The 24,310-nt window shown below is 39.0% G+C and overlaps 1 protein-coding gene across 4 annotated transcripts in view; it reads right to left on the reverse strand.

Annotated features, from left to right (window-relative positions):
• RBM33 (RNA binding motif protein 33) overlaps nt 1-24,310 on the reverse strand; it is a 104,849-nt gene that overhangs the window by 26,498 nt on the left and 54,041 nt on the right. For all 4 annotated transcript variants that reach the window (XM_042802284.1, XM_042802286.1, XM_042802283.1 and 1 more), the window contains exons 11-15: nt 20,843-21,002; nt 19,308-19,648; nt 18,240-18,491; nt 17,135-17,422; nt 8,988-9,626 (exon numbers count right to left, since the gene is read on the reverse strand). In XM_042802284.1, the coding sequence (XP_042658218.1) occupies nt 8,988-9,626; nt 17,135-17,422; nt 18,240-18,491; nt 19,308-19,648; nt 20,843-21,002 (1,680 nt within the window). The remainder of the gene's footprint in view (nt 1-8,987; nt 9,627-17,134; nt 17,423-18,239; nt 18,492-19,307; nt 19,649-20,842; nt 21,003-24,310) is intronic.

The raw sequence follows: 24,310 nt of genomic DNA on the forward strand, positions 1-24,310 counted from the left end.
AAGTACTGCAAGACTGTTAGCAATGCCAAAACAAGTTAATTTCAAATACTGTGTATAATTAAACAAAACTCAGAAGATTGAAGCAGAAGTATTTGATCTACATGTGAAAAGTTTTCAGACTTCTACTGTGGAAGAGCCTGCAGAGTTGGATTGGAAACTGGACTAAAAAAGAGAAATTACGCCATTCAATGGCTGTGAATTTTAGAACCAATTCCCTGATACTTATCAAGGCTTTTTTTCAACAGTAAGACTCTTTCACTATACATACATGTATATATATACAGCCAGTGTTGTGTTTTGAGAAACATAAAGACCATTCTGTCAAATATGAGATCACAAATTCTAAAAGCTGAATTTTATGAGGGACTGCTTGAATTTAGCAAGTTGAAGCTATCATAATCATTATGACAATTTTACAATGAAGATGAGGTTTATTTGCCACCAACATTAGCAGGACAAATTTATTTATAACAAATGCTTTAAAATGTACTGATAAAAATGCCTATTGATACTGTCAAAGCTGCTTGCAATTTGACAGATCAAATCTTATTTTCATTCTTAAACCCCATGAAGGAATGGTATCACCAACTTGCATTCTGTAGCGAGCAAATTGATTAATCCTCCTCTATAGAAATCTCAACTCTTGATTACACCTATCAGACGTTAAGCAGCATTATTCTAGAGTGACAACACTTGACAAATTCCCAAACCATTTTTCTCAGCCTTTGTGGCCCTGCTAGCTTGTATTAACCCTGATGAAAAATTAATTTTCCTTATCTTCTGCTAAACCCCAAAATCCAAATCCGCCAAACTGGCAACTCTTTCTGTAAAGGTATTATGAAAACCTCTAAAAGATTAATTGCATGTCTTCAGGTGACATTAAATTAATTTCTGTACTCGTGACAGACATTTGATACTCCGTACTGAGAGGACAGATAACATTGTCAGGATACACAGAAGGACAGTGGTGCAGTGTCCCAGGGCAGCCTCTTATGAATTCTCCTTTCGATAAGGCCATACTTCACTGTCATTGGCACTGTTAGTGATCTTGCAGCCCATAGACCTCACTGCACAGGTTTCTATTAACTACGACAATGCTGTGTCTATCCATGTAATCTTTATAAAGCTAATTCAAAATCACCCAATAGCAAAGGGATGCGCATGCTGGATAAAGCACTTAGAGGAAATACACTTGGGTTGATTTGTGTAAAAATAACACAGAGAAGCAAAATGTTTTCAACTTTTCTTAGATGCACTATAACTCAAATTCTCTGTAGCATGATGGAGGCTTAAATCTTGCAGGGAAATCTCAATCCAGAAATGTCTTGTAATTGATTTCCTTTAAGAAAGGAGAAACCCCTCATCTGTTACCAGTTTAAGTCAATATTTTTAGAAATGAGTACCTTCTACAGTATCACAGTAGTTAAGAGGGGGGAAAAATCCCCATCTTTTAGGTTACTAGATTAATCTTCACTTCAAGGACAAGAGCAATTACCATTCATCAGCTATATAGGTTTTCATATGTAAACTTGTATTCTACCGATACTGTGACTGACTACAGTAAAAAAGACAGACATCTACACCAACAGCTGTGATGCCCATGTAACAAAGAGATAAAAACAGTAAAGAAAAATCCATGTAGAGCAAGAAAGACTTTATTCTAATATACAGAAGTACTTTCTCACTACAATTATCAGAAACACATATTCAAGGCAAACCCCTAATAATCAGCTCTTTCTCTTCGACTGGTGCTCTAAATGCTTTACCACTTTGATATGACCAGTTGACAGACTGGGGACTTGGGAACAGGAAGCCTAATCACTTACCAAATATCCCACAACCAAGTGACATGACCAAGCACCACTCCTGAACAGCTGAAGATCTGTTTCCAATCTGTCAAATGCTAGTGAGAAACACCTGGAGACCCTTTTGTAAAGGCCTCTCAAGACATTTAGAAGTCTCTTTTTTTAAATTCAAGAATAGCAGTACTTGAACTCCTACCCTGCAGTCAGGCTAGAATACACTACTCTATCAGTAGATAACTCATCATTAACAACTGGTTTAAGACATACTAGCGGTCTAATTTTGACTCAGAAATAAGCCACATCAGGCACAGAAGTGATAGAACAACCACAGCAGAAAAAAGATACACTTCTGGTGCTGGCCAGTGAATGATGGGTTATTTTTCCCAGTCTAAAACTTTTGCATGGAGCAAACCTACCTGAAGTAAGAGCACCCAAACTAAGCAGTAACTAAATAAAATGAAGTAACAGTTCCCTTCCTGTGATAAAAAGACAATGCTAAGCTGCTTCAGAGAGCCACGATGCAATGACTATCTTCTCTTCTGTGCCTAATGGTGTATGAAAAGTCACAACAGCAAGATGAAAATGTCTTTTAAAAAGAAGTGGCTAATTCCATTTAATCCCATGTACTAACAGAATATTTACCTTATGTATCTCCTCATCTGTCTGAGAGGAGAACTAAGGCATGGAGAAGGACTAGCCAAAAAGACATTAGAGAATCCTAGCCATACTCATGCTACACTGAAGTTTCACCATGAGTGACAGAAACACAGCTGATCAGCTGTCATCACGACTACATGTTTTTCTAGTACAACCACTCACCTTTTCATTATTAAAAAAAAAAAATATATAAATTCTGTGACAAAGCTACAGCAAAATCAAGGTTGTATCAAGGACGAATCAAGGACTGGATATATACAGTACTCTCAGAAGCACCTTCCTTTTTACTCTTTGCTGTCTGGAAAACACATAATGTAGATGTCAATAAACACATTTTTGAGCCAAGTTTCCTGGTTCCCTTTTCAGTTGCTGGTCTCCAGGATAATTTTTTTGTACAGAGAATTTTTGGGAAGATTGGACACACAGAGAAATCACCAAGAAAAAAGGCTCCTCTTGGAAAATATCAGCAATTCAAAACTGCTGACAGCCCAAAGCTCCTGAAGGAGCACTTCTCAGTCAGACACCAGCTATGGCACAGAAAACCAGTACTGAATATCAGAACCACTACAACTGGAGCTTCCCTTCTTGTGTCATGTCTAGTTTTTCCTAGTTCATGTCCCTTGAAGCTTAAAACTAATGGCAAGTTGAATCCCTCTGGTGTGCTGCCCTAAGCTCCTCACACAGTCTTGACACAGACAACCCACATTACCTCCCTCCCCAAGCACTTCAAGTGTCAGGACTCTCCCAACTCAGCGCCACACCTCTGTATGAAAGGTCTGCTCCCACTGGGCCAACCTGAAGTACCATTTAACAAAGGTGTTTGTGACTTCTCAAAAAACTGAATTGAAATTGGACAAATCTGCACATTTCTCCCTCCCCCACCCCCGAATTCAGAGATTGCATTCAGTTACTTTGCATTTGAAAACTACTTTTTTCTCTTTGTAATGCACTTTAACAGTGTTACTGTTGCCTTTAGTCATTTCCAAGCAGAAAACTGGGCTACTAGATACTCTGTAACACCAACATGACATCAGTATGAATTTTGCCCTGTAACACAATGGCAGAAAACCTCTCCTTTGAGACTTAAGAAGAGCAACAAGCAATACCAAATGCCTTGCTTTCAGGGTGTTCAGGAGGAAGCAGTACTCTTCAACATACAATTTAAAAGTCTCCTGAGGAAAAGGAGAAACCTGTTCTGCAGTCTACAACAGAAAATACTTTATTGCACTTCAGTTCCACGGTATCTACAGCAAAGTTAAATTCAATTTAGGTAGATATCTCTCACTCTTTTGAGAATTTTATTACAAACCCATAAGAAGTACTGTTTGTGTCTAGTGTGTTTGTCAGTCCCTCTAGTTGCTGTGTCCACTCATGCCCTTGTATTTCATTTTCCCAGTAGCCAAACATGCCCCAAACAGTACAGCACAGCCTGCCTCACTACCCCCAAGCCCTGAAATATTCTGTCTCCACAGGGACCACCCTCACTGGAGATCTGGGAGGACAGGATTTATTGTTCATTTTCAAATGTTACATGAAAATACTGTGCCTTTTTTCATAACCAGAATACCACAGAGCTTCCTGACTTCCTTTTTTTATCTGTTGGTTTGGTTTTTTTTTTTTTTTTTTTTTTTTGAGGTGGAATTAACAAATTACTGTCTACTTGTGAAATATTTCCAGAGTGAAATCTTGGATGTTGTATCAGGCAGAATCCTTTTTCAACAGCATTTACATTAGTACTGCTTAAAAGGTCTTGCCCATTTTGACACTAAATTACATATACGGCATCTGGTCATTCAGATATCACGGCTTCTGCAGCTCCTTCATTCTGCTGCTGATATAATATGGACAGTATCCATGTCTCCTTCAACTAGTGGGATACGAATAAACCACAACATTCTCCTGCTTCTGAAAAAGTAATGAGAGTATGCAGCAAGACTGCCTGTGCTGCTGCTCGCAGTTGGTAGCACTGCAGAGCTGGGTGACGGGATCCCTCAAGAACATGTCATGCAAATGCCAAAAATCTTAGTGTTCGTAATTCCTGGCATATTTAGATGAAAGGCGCTATAGAGCTTTCAAGTCAAATATTTTTAATTAAACTTGAACATACACATGCAAGTAGAAACAAGTACAAACATTAAGCAAAGTTGGTTGATAAGATTACATTATCGAACAATAATCATCTCAATCCGTATCTTTTTCCATATTCAACTCTTACACTTCTCAGTTACTCTAAATATAAATAAAGTTGCTTATCTTCCATTCAAATTCCCTTTTTCTTTTTACAATCCAAGGACATTTTTTTGTGACAGACTTTCCAAACAAAAGAACTTGCTAAATCTTTCTTCTAGCTTTTCAGATGAGGCATCAACGCGGGTTTTCAGGAATCATGGTCACTAATAAAATACTGCTTCTAGTCCAGCAGGGAACACTGAGATTTTTGTGTATTTTTATATATATGTACTTATAAAAAAAGCTCATTGTGCAGCTTTCCACAGAGACAAAGATTGGTGTGCTCTTGATGGAGCATAAGAACCAGCGTTTTCAGGCCTTTGGGACAGACACACATCTCTCTGAGCACAGAAGGCCATTTTCTGGCGTTCATTGCACTTGGTACTAGAACTATTTACCGATAGACTGATCACAAAGCCCAAAGATGACCACCACAAACTAGAAGGTGTTAGAAAGTATGGCCCATCACGAGGGATTGAAGGATATTAGCACTCAGAAATAGTAAAGAGATCTTTAGAGAGAGACAGACACAAAGAGGGATATAAATTTGTTCCCATCTCTCTTGAAATACAATACAAAAAGTCACAGATTCAAATTGCAGTGAAAAATGTGGTTTGGTCACTAAGAAAATTCTCCTAAATGTACATGTTGGACACTGGAACAGATCGCCAAAGAAATCTCCAATAATGAGATCTCAGAAGAAGGCTGGACAAATCTGTCACGAATGCTACTGAGTTCACCCTCCCTTTGAGACAGAATAAATGATTTCTATGGTCCTTTCACCTCTATTTTTTATAGTTTTATGAGCCCATTTTTAAGTGATTTATTACGGTGTTTCTTCTCAAGAATCACTCTACAATCTCACTGAGTTTATTCTTACAACTGAGTTTATTCTTAGAAGTATCTTTAGAATTGACTTCAGGCTCCTCACCAAGCCAGGCAAATCTCAGATGTTTTCTTAGAAAAATATACTAGTATGAATACTCAGTAAATACATTGAACTCCTATATCTGGAAAGGATGACTGAAAACATGCCAAGCCATAAAGCATAATGGATCTATCAAAAGATACTTGGGCCTCCATTAAGAAAACCCCCCAAAAAAATCAAAGTTCACCTGCTCAACACTAGGCACTGCCTCATTTCCAAGGAATATAACATTTAAAGGAGTAATTAAAATGGAAAACTATTAACTGTAATACCACTCCTGCATAAATTACAGGAGTATTAGAAAGGGCTGGGCATATTGGGAGGGAGAGGGCAGATTTGTTTAAAAAAGCATCAGACAAAATCACTAATGACAGCACCTAACACGTCACTTTGATACGCAGACTTAGTCTGACATACAGTAAATGGTGAATCATTTTCTACTTCCCTTTTCTTTAAGAAGCTATAAATTAAAGCATCGTATGCATCAGGTAAACTGGAAAAGTTAAAATATTTCTTGAAATTTGTTTAGTAATCATTAAAATTCCATAAAAAGACTTAAAAAGTAAAATCCTCTCAAGAGAGAATACTGTGGAAACAGATGAAAGGACATTTTACATTCCTAATTAACAAGGGATATTTCCACTTGTTGGCCAGAGATCTTCAGTAGTACTGCAGTGCCCAGCAACACAAACAGAAGCTTAGACTGGGAAAGACTGCCCTGAAAAGAATAAACCATTCTGTTCTGACTATATACACCATAAATCTCACCAATACTCTAAGTACATCTCCTTAACTGTTAAACAAAAAAAAAAATCACCATCAACACACCACCATTTAATCTCAGTTCTACGGATGGTCCTACTAAATTTATAACAGTCCTTGCTACTAGCTCCTGTTTTAGGTCAATTTGGTCTAGAGTTAATATGGGTCTGGCTTCAGTGAGCTGCTTCAACTGATGGCTCTACTATCATGCTGTGCCACAGTCAGGCTGAAAGAGAAGGGACTTTCCAAGTCATTGCCAAGAGGAGTCAAGAGAGCTTCAAAGAGGAACCTGCATGTGTCTAATCACAAGCCATCTCACTGTACATGGATATTCAAAACATCTCTGCACAAAAGATCTCTAGAAAGGAAAAGGGCAGAAGTGATTAGACTAACAGCAGGGCTGCTTAACTGCAGGATCAAGTCAGTACATATAAATAAAAGATACCAGCCAGCCCTTTGGCCAAAGGCAGGTAATTGGAGGAAGCACCATTACATGCTAATGAGAATGGTTAGGAAAAAATGAGATTTAGCTTTTTTTTTGTTTCGGGTTGAGGCAAAAGTTGTGAAAATAAATAAAGCATGTGGCACGACTACACACAAGAAGTGGAAAATAAATGCGATCTTTATAGCATTCAGAGTCCAAGCAGCTTTTAATTCTTCTTTAAAATCCTGTCAAAATAGACAAGATTGGCCTCCCTGCTGCTCAGTTTTTTCTCTTTCCTGTGTGGTCAAAGAAACAAAGTCATAGATTCAGCTTGTCACTAACTGATTAAAAATTAATCAACTATCTTGATCAGTGTTAAACAGCTAATTGCAATTCTTGCTTTTATTCTTCCACAGTTGGAGGGACAACTTAAAATGTCCACTGCAATATGAAAAAAAGTAACAAAGGCTACATGTAAAGAACCTACTTTACCTTGCTAAAACCTTGGTATCTAAAAGTTTAGAAGGACAGAGCAAATTGCTTCTGTATACAATGAACGTGAGGTTACACATGCATTTAATGAAGCTAATTGCTCCCACTTTCTGTAAGACTTATCTGAAACAAATAATTTATGGTTTTCTGAAATAGAGCATTATGATAAAAACCTATTTCATTGTGAATGCTAATGTGGGCATTGATAACAATTTGTTACAAAGAGCTGTATACAGTGGCAACTGGCTTGTTTTGTTTCACCACATAATAAAAGAATTTGTGCATGATTGCTTTATTCAATTATTCATGAGTAACAAACCTGTCATATCTCTTGCAGGCCACTGGGATTCCTGCAGACATATTTATATATAAACATTTGGAGCCCAACAGAATCACTTACTTTCAACTTCTTGTACCTTATTCTTCTGTACTTAAGTTACTGTGTCTGAGGAATTAGACATCCTCCAAGTCAGTTTGTTTTCAGCTCTACGTAGTTAGTAAGATCCTTTATGTTAATATTTTGAAAGACCACAATGCCATTATGCAGCTCACAATTTTAAGTGTATTTAATTTTTATGAGCTGTAGAAAAACATTTATAAAAAGTAGTTAAGACTTTAACATTTCTACTTCCTCCCCATTTCTACAGAGTAAAGACTAGCCTCCAAGGCCTTGTTCAGTCCCTGTTAACATTGTTCACTTCATTACAGACTTACAGCAGTACTGCAAGTTCCACTAATTAATGCTCTGAATAATTTAAGAAGCATTCTTCCCCAAAAAACACCTCCAATGTACCACAGCATTAAACCACATCACATCATTCTTTCCTCCTCAGCATAAACCCGAGGACAGACTTCACCCTGACAACATGATCTCACAATATCCCCCCAGTTCAGTTTCTTCAGAGATCTAATAAATTAACTTGTCTTTTCATTAAGACAGAAGAAATTTGGTCGAGATACTTTCTAAGCATCTCTAAGTATTAAGCCCCAGATCTTAAATATGCACACTGCCATGAGACCAGCATTGTGAGTCCTCCACAACACCAGTGCTCAGGGGACACTCTGCAGATAATAGGCCCCTCATCAAAAGATAAGGAAATCTCATTTAAATGCAGAAGTGAAATGGTAACGTTTTAAACACAGCCTCTAACAGAAAATATCCCCTTCCAATATACTGCTTAAATTAGTTTCACAACATGCTTCCCAAGAAAAAAAAAAACAATCTTGAGTACAGAAACCACAGTAACACCAGCAGCTGCACACAAATAAGTCAGGTGGCTTCAACTACCAAATAATCAGAGCCTAGCTTTTTAACTGAACCTTAAATACAATCATCCAAATACTTTTCTCTGACCAATTATCAGACCTATCAAACTTAAGAAAAAGGAGCTCAGTTGAGGGGTCTTTCAGGCTCAAGTTACAATTTAAAACGTAGAATAAATTAGTATTATTTCAGTGCGATTTCAGTGATAACTGCCTGGCAGTAAGCTGTTACAAGAAACATTAATTTCTGAATAACTGCTAATAACTTATAGTTCTGAAAATATAAAATATGGAGTATAAGGTCTGCTAAACCTGCTACTTCCCTCATCAACTTAGGCCCGTCTTTTATTTTGGGATTACACAGAATGAAACGCACAAAACCAAACCATGACAACACACACACACAAGATGAGCCTTGGAAACTTACCCCTCCTGACAACTTAATCACCCTGACTTTGCTGCCGACATGGGGCACATCTCCACTACCACTGTTTGTCCGCTGCATGACAGTCCTTTTCACACCAGGTTTCAGTTCCTGGGGCCTTGCTTGTACCGAAGCCACTCGAGCAGTCTGTGTCGTGGGTAGTGATGCTGCAGCAGGTTTTGTCTGTAACACTTTCTGCGGCGCCTGAGGCGGATTCAGAGGTACTGTTCTAGTCTGCCTCAGCTGCTTCACTGGCTTCATCTGCTGTCCTTGATACTGCATATTCACCCCGACCTGTGGGAAGTCTGTGGGTTTGGGTTGGATATTTGGAACTACTGTATCTTGCTTTTTAACAAGGAGTCTGTTTTTCACATTTTGCCTGGTCTGTAAGCCCGAGTGGGGTATGTAAGGGCTGCCATTGGTGGGGAACTCGGAGGAGTCATCCTCCTGCTGCATGTAGGACTGCTGCGTAGAAGGTTGCTGCTGCTGCTGCTGCGCAAGTCTTTCGAGCAATTCTCTCTTCCTAGCACCAGCCTGCTGCTGCCGTCTCAGCTCCTTTTGTTTCAGAATTTCTTCTCTTAGACGCTTCTGCTCTTCTATCTTCAAACGATACAATCTAGTTTCTTCATCTTCGTCTGGATACTACAAAGGAAAATACAAATGAATTTATAAAATTGTTGTTTCAGATGTTGTAAAGCTATAACTCTGAAGAGCTTTTTAAATTATCCTTGATACCAAACTAAGGCTATTTAGTGGAGTATATCTGCTGGCAAAGTTTATTTGCTATTCATTACAGACAAACAGTTCAAATCTGGTTTAGGACTTAGATATACTATTTACTAGGCAGAAAAGGTTTAATACCAGCTGAAGAATCTTATCAGAATACTTATAAAAAAAAATATGAAGTTTTACAAATTGGAACTCATTTAGAAGTTTCTAAAACCAATTAAACTATTAATATAATTCAAGATATCAAAATATGTTTCAAATGGAAAGTAACAATACGGAGGCAACGCACTGTCACCCAGGTTTTATCTTGCTCTTTTCTGACAAAGTAACAAAAGGTAGGGTGGTAAATGACCTGAAAGGCTCTGATTAGAACTATTGATTTTTCTCACAGAATTTTCAGCCTGATCTCAAACTCATTTGTCACACAATAATTGGTTATAATGAACAGCACCAGTCAATCTCTCTGACCTTGAACTCATGCACCCTCTTCAGAATCAAAATGTTGCCAAATGCAGTGTTGGAATATTAATGGTATATAGAGAATGCCTTTAATATTCCAGCCCTGGGCCATTCTGAAAGTATTACACACGATCAAATAACCTTTCTAAAGATTCTTCAACTTTGGCAGAATGGGTTCTTATGAAAAGCTGTATAAAAACGGACAAGAGTCAAGGAAATACAGATTCTCATTCATCCTGGAAATCAAATTCATCTTGCAATAAAGTCACATGTATTTTTCAAAATTACAAAGCATATTTTTTAATTATATTATTTTTTCTTTTCAACCATTTGAAATATTTAGAGACTTGTAGAAACTGCTTCCAAGTGGTAATGAGCATAACATTCCACTCAAGATCTATTAATCACCCCTAATAAAAACAGGCTCTGCATGTTGGTAAATTAGTGCATAAAGAACATTAAAATATTTCTCAGAAACTGGGAGTCTGTGACAAACAGTTATTTACTCTGCAGCAATTTGGGTGCAAACTCTTGTCAACACAAACACCATTTTTTGCACATATATGACCCAGATATGCAACATTTCTGGTTTGGGGCCTTGGGTTGTTTTTTTTTGTTTGTTTGTTTTTTAAATTCAACTGATTTTATTCTCAGTATGCCCCAGAATCCTCCCCAACCCAAGGAAATAAAAAAAGTAGATCAGATTCAACCATAAAGTTGGTTCACAGATATAAAGGCCCAGTAGAGTTATAGTTGTACTCATAGAATCCAGATGCACAAATGCTGAATGCTTGTTTCCTTCAGCTGCAACTGCTTCTTCCCTGAGCATGTATTGATAGGGATTATTCCCACAGTTACTAAAAAAATAGCTGCATGTCTCACACTAGAAGTCCAGCCTAAACAATGGCTAACACAAGACTTCAACACAACTGGAATTTTAACATTTGCGTTTACTTTTTAGAGTATGAGCTATAGTTCAGGGATGAGGTCTAACACTGTCCTTTTTATGAGACTGCTTCATATTCCAAAAGGTACTGACCTTTATATTTTTTCAAACTATGGTGGTGGTGATTAATGACTAATCACTGTAACAACTGGATTATGGGTCTTTGTTAATAGCTGGTAACAGGAATGTGCTTCTACCAGAGGAAATTCAAATATTTCATCTTGTATCAAAAACTGGAGATGTTGGATTGGAGTAAAAAAGAATACAACCCTTATAAAAGGATAAAGCCCTTAAACATAGTTTGCATAGGATAAGAAAATACAAATAAGCTCCAGACAGGAGGAAGATGTGCTGTTATGCAGATCCTGATGCAATGAATAAGATTTTCAGTCACTTTCAGAGACAGTAAATATCTCAGTTATTGAACTCATCCAAAAAGAAATCTTATTTCACTTAATGAATTAGTTTATTCACTTGTTTTGCTTTAGATCAGAATATTTGACATCTTACATAAACCAGGTTGTTAGATGCCAGTGAGCCAGTACCAAATTTACCTTTGGAGGTAGCACTTTATTTTTTTTTTCCTTATGTTCAAAGGTGTCAATACCAGCACGAGTCTACATGAGACCAGCTCTTTTATCAGTTGTCCTTTATTATCAGGGACTTGTCTGCTCATTTTATCATCTAATGAGTTCTGAAGGCCTTGGAAGATGTAGATCACAACATGGCAAGTTCAAAACTCTAACTCAAAGGTTATATATAGCAGCACAGAGAAGTGTACTTTGCGGCACACTTAAATGAGTCTTGCTAGCAGACAAGGAACAACCAACCCAAGGGACTGAAACCAATACATTTGTGCAACATCCCTTGGACAGATACACTGATTTCAACTATACTAGCATTAAAAACAGATGACTGACAAACTATATTATTAACACATGTTAAGTTAGTTGAATGCTTAGTAGAATATTCAGGCAAGTTGATCTCAAATGTAATCTGAAATTTACCTTTCAGGAACTCAACTCAAAACTTCAGAAATCAGTAATGATCCCATGCAGTTCACCCCTTCTTAAAGGGTAAGCTTCAAAGTCAAGGGCCAAGAGCACTGAGGTTATATGACAACTGCAGATCAGCCTGTTAATAGGCTATAAGTAGACCTAAATCCTTCATCTTCCTAAGCAAGTTGCTACTACTGTTAAGTTCTCAGTAAAATACCCTTGCAGCCAGAGGAAGACCAAACAATATAAAGGCCCTGTAATGATTAACAAAGTACTTGCATCAGGAGTCAGGTTTAGCTGAAATTAGTTGTGCCGTGACCCAACAGTACAGATTCAGAATGGCAGCAAATTCCTTACTAGGATTAAAACAGTGACAGTTAAATCTTCTGCTGCTCAGCTTGAAGAGCACCTTATATATGCTATACTATAGAGAGTGGGTGTGTGCATATATATATGTGACCTACAGTATATATAAATGACTTCTAGTATGTAGTAAGATGCTTCATCATACAGAACAGAGAAGACAGAATATCGCATCAAGATGGAAACAGTACATGATGCCTATTGCTAATGTTTTTCATCCCATTAGTTTAATAAGCCCAGTACAGATTTCTCCAAGCAGCAGCACTGCCAAAAAAAAAAAAAAAAAAAAAAAAAAAAAAAAAAACCAAAACCAAAAACAACACAAACCACACCAAAAAAGGCAAGGTTTTTGTACAAAAAAAAGCAACTGGAAGATAGTAGACATCCTTTGAAGCTGTTACAATAGTCAGATTGTGTTTGGAAGTTTGCTGCCAAAAGCAACATTATCTGTAGGTGAAACAGCAGAAAAGCTTAAAAGCAGCCTTTTCCTTGGATAAACTATTGATGTTTCACACTTTCTGTAAAAAAACCCTTCAACATGAAGAAATGGTACATTGCATATGGCTCCTCCTTTTACAGGAGGCTAAAGCATACAAAAGGTCAGAGATGCCTTGGTTTTGTGGAGGTTTTGGGGGGGGGTTTTGTTGGGTTTTAGAAGTTTTGGTTTTGTTTTGGTTGGTTTTGGGGTTTTTTGGGGGGAACTTATGTGGAGACTCTCATTCATCTTTGAACAGTTCTTGAACACAATGTATTTCACTGTGGTTTGAAGGGAAGACCAAGCCTTAGTTACAGGTTTTTCTTCAGCCTTAAAGTCCAAAGCAGCTTTGATGGTAAGCGCCAAAAGAAAATGTTACAGGCTACTTTTCTAAGTCTAGCTGAAGAGCAGCAGTAAAAGAAGTAGCAGTCCTACATCATTCTCCAGGAGAACTAAGAATGGCACTGCTGACTCAGGAAAAGACAGCAAAGACATCCTCTGAAACAAGGGATTAAACTTTCTACTGAAATTTATTTTCTAGTATCAGTAGCATGCTTTTCTTAAAAATTTAAAAAGAAACCCACGCCTTTTCAGAAGTCTGCAGATGTTATTACTAGTTAATGCAACTAAATGCAGAGTCATAAGAATCAGACACTGTAAGCACTCTGGTTTGCTAACAAAAAAGGAATCATGCAACCAGGCTCATTTGTGTTCCTCAGAAGAATGTGTACAAGGACAGAGCAATCAAAATAGTCTGATCTGTGGCATAACCACAAATCTACTCATCTGGTTTATTTTTTCAGTTTTAACACTAGAAACAAAAGAGGCTAGCATAATTTGTCCAAAAATTCACAAGTCTTCATAAAAGGTAAGACCAGCTCCAAACTACATCATTTGGCTGCTTGTGTTCAAACCCACAAAATAAAGGCACCTACACACACACTACACATTTCACATTGCTGATAACATCACCTCCTGAACCCTACAAAGGTACGAGGCATCCTTCAAAACACAGGTGCTGTACGTCTTGGACAAACAAGAAGAGAAAGAACAACAACGTTACAAGTCACTCCGAGAAGCACACTGCCCTCTTGCGATCTTCCAACTGGAAAAGGACTGTGATAGGAAGAACCTTCAAAGCACAAGAAAGGGAGCATCATTACCAAAATTTGGAAATCAAGCCTATTTAAACTGGACAAAAACTCAGACATGTACAATTTTTCAAGTAGTTAATTTCCAAAACGATGAAGATTTAATACACTTGGTCTAATAATGCAGCAACTGTTTTCCATATTGTGAGCCTTGTTAAAAGAAGACAGCAACATAAAATCCAACAACCCAACTTCAAAATTTACTGGATTTGGGACAATGGAATATGAAAGTTTTTTCCCCATACATCAGGAAGATTAACTGCAATATAAGTAATAATATCAGTACACCTACAATTATGCAGTGTTCTACTAATTTCTCTCCTGTTTTCAGCTCCAATATCCATTTCTTCTAAAGAGATTCATATCACCTTACAACATTCTCCCCCTTCTTTAAACTCAAAAATGCTTAATATTGCCTTAATTACTCTTATCCTAAACTGACCTCAACATGAGCAGAATTAGGTCCACAGTCATCACTCATACTTTGCAATTTCATTGACAAAATATTTTCCAGACTGAAGATATGCAAGTTGAAATATTGGAGAGTAACAGCTATTCTAAACAAAGGCATTTAAAGTCAGTATTTTGCAGCCTCACAGGAACGGGAACATAAGCATACCATTAATAAAGTTGAAATACAGTTTTTAATCTTCTAGTCACTCATGTTTCAAACCTTTCAAATACCTATTTTGAAGGTGAGCAAAACCTTTAATAGCCAATATTGCTATTTTTTCTGGTGCTTCCTGAATGATGGGGCACTCATAAATATGGCCACTGACTCTTCAGGAAGAAGGATGCAAAGAAAAGTCTTAATAATTTTCCAGTTGAAGACACTTGCAAAATAACCTGCCTGATTCAGTTATGAGCAATACAGCTAGAAAAGATGACAGAACTTAACTCTTTCTCATCTTCATAGAAAGCAAAAGAACAGGACGAAATTAGCTAATTTCCAGAAAAACGCACAAAAAAGACTGGAAAACATTACAATATGCCTAAGGAGAGAAACGTAATAATCTACATTACAACAACAGTGAAGAATTTGATTAAATGCTTGGAAATGAACATTACTAGTGCAGCAATCCTGTTTGTAGAAGTGACAATAAGAAGCATCAGTGAATAAGACTACTGGAGTGGCACAGCTGAAAGGAACAACTGCTCCTACACTGTTTGCAGCACAAGGCTCTATTTCAAGTCGACTCTGAAAGCAGAAGGGTTCTGTGTGCACATACATTCACACACTTTCCTAGTACTTGCTACCTTGCCTTTATTTTTACAGTTAATAAGAAATACTAGGAGACATAATTTTTTCCACGGCAACTTTTTTTATAATCCTGTTTTGCAAAACCTCACATAAAACAGGTATCAAAGTGTTTTCAAAAATAGCATTGACATAGAAATAAAGTTTTATTTGTAAAACACCAAGGATTCACACAAGTAAGATTAGTTAGTCTTATAACCATAGGTCTGATAGGATATGTTGAAAACTTAAAATGGAGAGGACAAAAGGACAACTTTGTTGTTTTGGATTTTGGTTTTTTTTTTAATTCACTTAAGAGGAGTAAAAAAATATTCATTCATTTTTCTAAACACTGCCAGAGATATTTTGGAACTAATGTCTTAATTTTCATACGACTGTCCTGTGGAAGAACTTTTAAAATGTTTTAAATGGGGAGGCCTGTAGCTGATTTGGTTCAGAACTTACCTTAGTAATATCCTGAAAAACAGAGGCTTCTCTAAGAGGCATTGCATTTTCTGTGACTTAGATTAGTCCAAGAAACTGAATTGAGGTGAAGGAATTTTTTCAAAAAAGATTAGAATTAAAAGTTGAAAAAAGCATTTATGTTTGGTTTGGTTTTTTTTTTTTCCATTGAAAAGCAACTGCACAGGAGGTCAAACACTGCTAACTCTATTTCTTTTGTGCCTCATTTGTGAAAATTAGTTATAACCATCCCTAATTCAAGAACAAGATGAAAAGCTAATCATGAGCAGCTTCAGTATTATCATAATTAAAGCTTTCAACAGTTGTTGAAGAAAACCTGGTCTTTGAGACAAGATCCCTAGTCAGCTGAACTATAAAGAATTACAGTTCTGCTCAGACCAACATGACACTCAGAAATTACACAGAAATTTAGCCATCATGTTCCACTGGTACCTCCCAATGTTCAGGATTAACAGCACGATTAGCACACTCCTACCTACTGTCTCCAACTAACAGTTTCATGAAGAGTCTTCTCTAGCTTCCACGAGAATCTGTGCAGGAAAATGGTCAACACCACATGATCCAGTGGAGCCCAAAACACTGGCATCTCATTTTCTGATTGTGCACAGCACTAGCAGAGCAAACAGCATCATTCTCTCCAAAATGGAAAACTTAAGAGTATTTGCTTTTTTCCCTCAAGCCAAAAGGTTTCATAAAAGAGGTACTTTCTTCTTCAAGAGCAAGAAGTTCATGGACAATGTAGCTGCAACCTTCTGCACGAGTGCTCAAGACCCTAGAGGAGACTGAACAGCTTAAAAGAAAACAGTATGATGAAGACAACTCTCCAAATAGCATTTTGTGGACTTTTTTCCTTTTTTCTTTTCTTTTTTTTTTTTTAAAGCCATACAGCATCTTAGGAAACGGAAGAGGCTTTCTGACTTAAAAGAATATGATTACCTGGAAAAAACAAAGGGATCATAATCCTGGAAGATAAAAAAAGGGCACAATGGCTATTTGAGAGGCTTGTATCATTGATGACCTTTACTCAACCTCTGCCTTTTCATAATAGAAATGGTTGCTCCTCCTGCAAAACAGATTCACCACAACCTTGCCAACATCCAGACTTTTTTGCTAGTGGAGATTGGTTTTGCTATCACATTAGAGAGAGAAGTGTGACTCAGAAGGGAGGCCTCTAGTGGCATCAAAAAATACTAGGTGATTAATACATTAAGTGTGGTTACAGTTCACAAGTCAGACTAAACAACTTTTTAAAAGATGGGAGTTCATTTCTTTTTTTTAAAACAAACAAACAAAAAAAAAAGCACCTTACCTCTGGTTCAGGTTTTACTTCTGATTTTCCTTGGCCCACTGGTGTGATTGCTTTAGCTTTCATCTCAGGTCTGCCTTGTGAGTTTCCAACACCAGCTACAGATTTGGTGGCAGACATTGTGCTGGTGATGGGTTTGACCTGAGCAGCTGGGGTAGAACTTCGCCTGTTGTTGCTCATTTCCATAGCATGTGATGGCGCTATCGGCAACTCACGCAAGTTACTATTTCTTGGAGCTGTTGACTGTAGCTGCTGATTTGGACGCTTGACAATATTTTGTGATGGTGTATTCTGAAAAGCAGAAAGGAAGAAAACCTGCAGAATTCCACTACAAACCAGAGTAAAGTGCTTCCCGTTTCATGTCTTCATGATTTAGTGGAGTTGGGGAAAAAAAGCTTTTTGAATAAGCACAATCATTTCAATGTGAGAAGAAAAATTATAGAAATGAGAACATTTCAGCATTTTTTTTAATTGAAAGGAAAACTGAATCTCATCTGTTTAACATCCTTCTCAGAAATTGGCTTCACTGTGTGACTGACTTCCAATCAAAGCAATTATTCTGAACTACAGTCATGTTGTCCTGAGCTCTGCTACAGACCATTGTGCTACCCCAACCTACCGAGCAACAGAATATGCTGCACGGGAACAAACTCTCAAAACATTAAGTGGCACTATCTGAACCAGAAAGCTTATTAGCAGTGGTACAGAGAGGCCTTCAACTTGAAAGAGTGTCAGAGAACTGGGCTCCCACACAATCACAGGCTACCAGCAGTTTAAAAATCTTATTAAGCAAACCTATCCTCCAAAACCCACTCTATTGCCAGTTTATGGGCAACTGCATCATCTCTTATTGGACTCATATCATGAACAACACTGAACACTGGAAGAAAAATTTAAAAAAAAGGGAAAGATAGACGTGATATTTCTGGATACAGGTTGTAAAACGATTAAGGCAGAAAAGGAGCAACAAATGGTGAAAGAAAGAGACAGAGAAGAAAGGGAATAAACAGGACTGAAAAACCACACTGATGAGTTTTGAAACCTGCGCTTACATGCCTGCTACCCATGCAGAACGACGCAAAGCAACATTGGTGTATGTGGTACTTACATGTCTTGGCTTCATTGGACCCTGTCGTGGCTGACACTGCATCCTGTTGTTATTTGGCTGCTGCTGCGTGGCCTGCATATGAGGCCTGAATTGTGGCTGGTTCATGGGCATCAGGGGCTGTGGTGGCCCTTGGAGATGATGATGGTGCTGCTGTTGCTGCTGCTGGTGATGGTGCTGCTGCTGCTGCTGCTGGTGATGGTGCTGCTGAGGCTGAGGTTGTGGCTGAGGCTGTAACGGAGGATGCAAGGGACCCTTTGCATGAAGAAAAAGATTATTTGTTTTTAGTTTCAAGGTAATAAACTCCTGAAAAGTAGCTCCAACCTCCCAAGTTCTTAAAACATCTGTAAGTAGCTATGGACCAGGCTAAACCAAAAATATACTGAGTAAAAAACCAGACTAACAGAAGTTGTACAAGCTAGTTCTTCGTGTAAGTCACCAGCTGAAGTGGAAAAAGACAAATGCGAGCATTTTTGCCCTTCGCCCCCTTTTCTACTTTTAAACGGTTTGTTTTTTGGTGTGTTTTTTCCCCGACAACATCACCAAACCTCGGGATTTCCCCACATTCACCATGCAGACACCATGAAAAAGATCCTGCACAAAGCCTACCGAACACGCGGGGCCCTCCACATCCCCTCCCTGCACATCCCCAAAACCTTTACCCCACTTCAAGCAGTAACTCCGCTTCCTCCCGGTTTGCGGGAGGCCGCAGGGTTCCCGGCCGGGCTCCGCAGCTGAGCGGCAGAGGGCGCTCCCGCCCTGCCGCTGGCCCGGGAGAGCCGAGGCGGGGGGGGGCCGGGAAAGCCGGGGCGGGGGGAGCCCAGGGGAGCTGGTCTCCCTATCTCTGCGGAGCTAAAGCAACTTAAGGAGCCAGGGCCAAGCTGCCAGCTCAGTCTTGGAAATACGTTAGTGCTGGCAACTGGGGAGAAAATTAATCACTTTTTCAGGCACAGCAATAAAAAGTGTGACAGGTCCATCTGCCTCATACCTGTAAATTCAAGTAACTCCAGTTACCCCACTCCTGTAAGCCTACAAGGCAGCACCGGGTCCCTTCACGCTGCAGAGCCGTACCTGCATGCTGGGCTGCGTGTGCGCTGCGTGCGTGGCGAGGAAGGGCTGGCCGGGAGCCTGCAGGAACTGCTGCCTCGGAGGGATGAACGGCCGTGGATTCGCTGAGCCCGGCTGGTTGAAGTGGAGAATCCCCACCGGACCTTGAGGCTGCATGTTCGGCCGTACCGGCCGCTCTCTGGGAAACACTGGTTGTTGTCCTTGTTGATTGAACGCCGGCCCGGGCTGGCTGAACGGCATCGGATTTTGGGTAGGGACAGGATGCGCGCTGTTAAGAAGCGGGGGAGGTGGCGGTGGGGGGGGGCTTCGCTGCTCAAACAAGTGATGACTCGGAAACCTTGGATCTGTGGGAATCAGACAAGTGATTAAATGACAACCTCCCTGGGACGCAAATACACTTTCAAAACACACAGCTCTATTTTGATTTGGAAAAGTAACCTGAAATTTATCGAAAGCAAAATTGTAGGACATGTCTTAATACATATACATTATATATCTGCACATTACATATCTGTGGTATGTACATGTATTTATATATCTATATACATAGACATGCACTTACTATCTATTTTGTTTGCTATGCTGTACCATTTTAGCTAACCTGAACAGATTTCTTACAGTATGCACATAGTTCACGTGTTACTAACGGAAACCAAACCGTATGGGGCAAGTACTAGTTAGCTAAAATCCAACAAACGTTGCTGAAACAATCACTTAGATATTAATTTCATTTTGTATCTGTATAAATATCCAGATTGATGGTAGTTACAGATGGAGACGTACAATTACATCTAAAAAAGTTGAAAGATACCAGACAACCAGCATTTTTGGCACTAGTCTGGCTACATACAGGAGCTTCCAGCCTGCATGTTCTTCCAAACACTTCAAGTCATATGATACACACTGTCCTGGTTTTGGCTGGGATAGAGTTAATTTTCTTCCTATTAGCAGTGTTTTGGATTTAGTGTGAGAATAATGTTGGTAACACACTGATATCTTAGGCATTGGTAAGTAGCCCTTATTCCAAGTTAACAATTTTTCAGTTTGCTGTGCTCTGACAGCAAGCGGGTGTACAAGAAGTGGGGAGAGAGCCTGGTCAGGAGAGCTGACCCAAACCAGCTACAGGGGCGTTCTATACCATAGAACATCATGCTCAGTATATAAATCCGGGGGGTAGGGGAGCAGTGGCAGAGAGGATTGCTGGACAGGAGGTGCGGATCGCTGCTTGGGCATTGGTCAGTGGGTGGTGAGCAACCGAACCATGCAATACTGGTCTTGCGTTTTACTCTCTTTTTGCCATTTCATTACTACTATTACTATTATTCTTGTATTTTATTTTAGTCATTAAACTGTTCTTATCTCAAACCACAAATTTTACCTTTTTTTTTCCCTGATTCTCCTCCCCATCCCACTGGGGTGGAGGGGAGGAGTGAACAAGCTTATTTGCCAGCTGGGGTTAAACCACAACACACACTTACACCACACAGGCACTTTTTGTTAAGTGGATTTTGTATGTTAATGGAAATGAAAATGCTTACCTGCTATGAAGAAGGGATCTCTTTCCTGAGGAGGTGGAGGCGGGAGGGGTGGTGGCGGTGGTGGTGGCCCTCTCCACTGGTCCTGGATTGGCAGCCTTGGGGCTTGGGAGAAGTTGGTAGGAACTGGTCCAGGCGTATGCTGCTGAAAGTCTGGAGGGCCCTATTTAATAAGACAGAACTAAGATTAGAACTACCATCCAGAAATGTATCTATTGCCTGCTATGACTTTTTTCTCTTAAAAATACGATTGCTTTATGAGTTACCTCCTATGATCTGTACAAATTGGCAGCCCTTACTGAGTCATTCTTTCACAATGGAAGAGATACTGAACCCCGGTACAGTATCTTGAAATGAATTCTCAATGTTTTAATAATTACTAGCACCACAAGAATGCCATTTCTTCTCAAGCTTATTGAAATCCATGCAATTATTGACCTTTTTTTTCCCATTAATCCAAAACAATCTGAATGTCTACTTTAAAAGACATTCCTGACATTTACCCTCTTAAACCATGCTATTATTCAACATCAATTTAGTACAATGTAAGTTACAGAAGTGAAACAGTCTTACTTTAAAGAAAGGGGGGAAAGGACAATTTATGGTATCCAGAAAATTTAAAAAATCATCTTTCAAAAAAAGTAACAGGAGAATAACACCGCTGTCTACTCACAACTTTCCATCTGAAGCATTATAAGAAAGACTGCAAAATCATCCTTCCTCTAGTAATATTTTTTTTTTTAATGTAAAGTGAACCTTTACGTATTGTAGAAAGTGGAATGTTATTCCAAAAGCAGACCTTTGCAGAAGACACATTTAATCGAGTAAGTCACACTATTTTTTTCTTTTATATAAAAAGTTGACAAAATATGTTGGCAAACTCTGATAAACAGAAGCAGCTTTGCTTCACATTAAGACATTATATTCACCAGCATTTCTTTATTATGTGTAAGTAAAATCAAATAAGTAATGAAAATAACCTATGAACATCCTTTTTTTCCTCATTACACGGATTCTGAAATCAGTGCTGGCATCTGTTCTGTCTATATCTGATGGTCACCTTAAAGCTTAAAACTTGCCATTGCTGAAGACAAGCTTTATAAAACAGATTTCAGACCAAACGCTCCCTGCTAGACCGAAACATGGTCATCAGCAAACAACTAAGTCGCAGCAGCTTATTCATCTATTGAGCTGCCCTCACCATGCAGTATGCACAATCTCACTATATCCTATTCATACTGCAAAAATACTAGCATTTTAGGAAAAGAATTTCTCACACAGCAAAAAGGGGTACTTGCCCTGGAAACTGAAGTCTACTCATTACTAAAGCAGCACAAGACAAAGCTTCTTCACACCCTTCTACCAGCACAATACAACTGGGATTGGCAAGGTCCAAACAAGTAAATGAGAGGCACTGAGGATCACGGCCATTACTAAATCTCTGGCCTTCTTTAAAACACCTAAACAGGGATACGTGAAATACTAGACCTCTTATTTGGACATGAGACTGTGACTGCTTATTTTATCTCATTATACAGCCATCAACTGTAAATATTTTATCATTTCTAGAGATTAAAGGGTCTATATCCCACTGACAGTGCTCCTAGTCAGCCAAGGTATGTGGGTATTTCATTTAGTGGAAAGACATTAGACTACATTCAAGCGTGACAGTCCTCATAACATAATTACTGTTTGTAGGAAGAAATGCTAAGCTTCTGCAAGTGAACAGTTACTAACACAAAATATTCTTACCACCTCAGAAGAGACTAACACCTTTGAATTTCACAGGCTGTCTCCGAACAACAGCAGCTGGAGGAAGAGGGAGCTACTTGGGATGGAGAAAGGGATATTTTTTTTCTCCCATCAAAATCCATTCAGGTTTAGCTGAACGAAGCTGTTGAACTGCACTGCCCTTCCCTCATGTAGAGCAGGACAGAGCTGGCTGCCTGCCAAAAGACCAACTGAACACAAACCTTGAGGATCCTGACCCTTCATTCCTGAAACACATCTCTACCATCGCCACACGGAGGAGCTGCCAGAGGTACTTTCAAAGAAAGGTTAAACGCATTCCCTCATCTTGGAAACCTTGGTTATAAGAGCCTACTTCTTAAAGCATTGCTCTAACAGACATCCTAGGGGAATACACAGCGCTTCTGCAAGCCGTGCAGCCTTGAGGGAGGCACCCAGCAAACCAACTGATACTTAGCTATTTAGTTATTAGTTTATCACTGCATAATGCATAAGGACATTGCAACAGAGGCAGGGGAGAAACCAGTTCATCGGGGCAGTTTCACACAAGAAGGTTTTTATTTTGCATGTTATTTACCACACGTAGTCACATGAACATATTGAACCTGGGGAGAGAAAGCAGTCTCAACAGACAAGCTGCTTTTTCCTATTTTCTGAGAGCTCAACTTGAAAGCTCTGAACTTCTCCCTGTATTTTTCTCTAGACACAATATGTCTACATATATCTCAGTTACTTCTAAAGTAGCCAGTGAAAACCAGATTATATAAACTTACTGAAACTTGGGCTAATAAAGCATAAGTATCACATATTTCCCATCCAAGCTGAAGAACTGGCAGCAGTAATGATCTGGCTGGTCTTGTTTCCAAGCACCAAATGGCACTGCAGTGACCACTCTCCTCTACCTGCTTCTTCCAAACTCGATGTATTCTGCCCTGGTCAAGGTAACAGATCCTTATCAGTCTCTTCCCTCACTTTCAAATTTTAGTTTTAGGGCTAGGCTACAAAAGCAGGCTTAGACTACAAAATAAGCAGGCATCTCTGCTTCTATGACCAAATTTGTAACCCTGTCTCAAGCATCTTCCCCAATATTAATTCTTTGTCCAATTAGTCTTACTGTTCTCCTGGTCCTGCTTGCTCTTCAGATACACCCTCTCATCCCCATCACATCTCTCACTCTGCCCTCTGGCTGCTAATCCCAGCATGGATGCAGCTTCCCAGTGCCCTGACTCCAAGCTGGTGGTCTTGTCTTGTACCAGCTGGTCAAGAGCTCCCATTTACCCCACCCAGACCCAGCCTTTCTTCTCTGTGCACTCAGTCCAGGCAATTCCCACTCATTTTCCTGCCAGGGAAGGAGAAGAAAATGAGAGCACAGGTTGGGAAACATTCTCTACTTTTATTTTAAATAAACACTTCTTCATACTAGCTTTCCCTCTCCTGCCAAGTTGTACCCCTTGTTATTATGCATGGATCTACCTCATCCCAAAGCAGCCGTGAATTGCAAATGCATGGAAAGTCCTGTTGAATTTCACACAGCTCTTATGTACCAAAACATCCTCAGTGCAGCCAAACTTAATTTTCTTCCTTAGAAATATTTCATTTTTCCTCAATTTTTCAAGTCACTTGACCATAACAATTATTTTTTCACCTTTTCAATCTTGGAATTAAAATATTTGGAAAATTTCAACCAGAACCCTTCAAAATGAGGCAGACAGACAGCACAAC

Source organism: Tyto alba, unplaced genomic scaffold, assembly GCF_018691265.1.
Source record: "Tyto alba isolate M040663 unplaced genomic scaffold, T.alba_DEE_v4.0 Super-Scaffold_38, whole genome shotgun sequence".
Taxonomy (NCBI): Eukaryota; Metazoa; Chordata; class Aves; order Strigiformes; family Tytonidae; genus Tyto; species Tyto alba.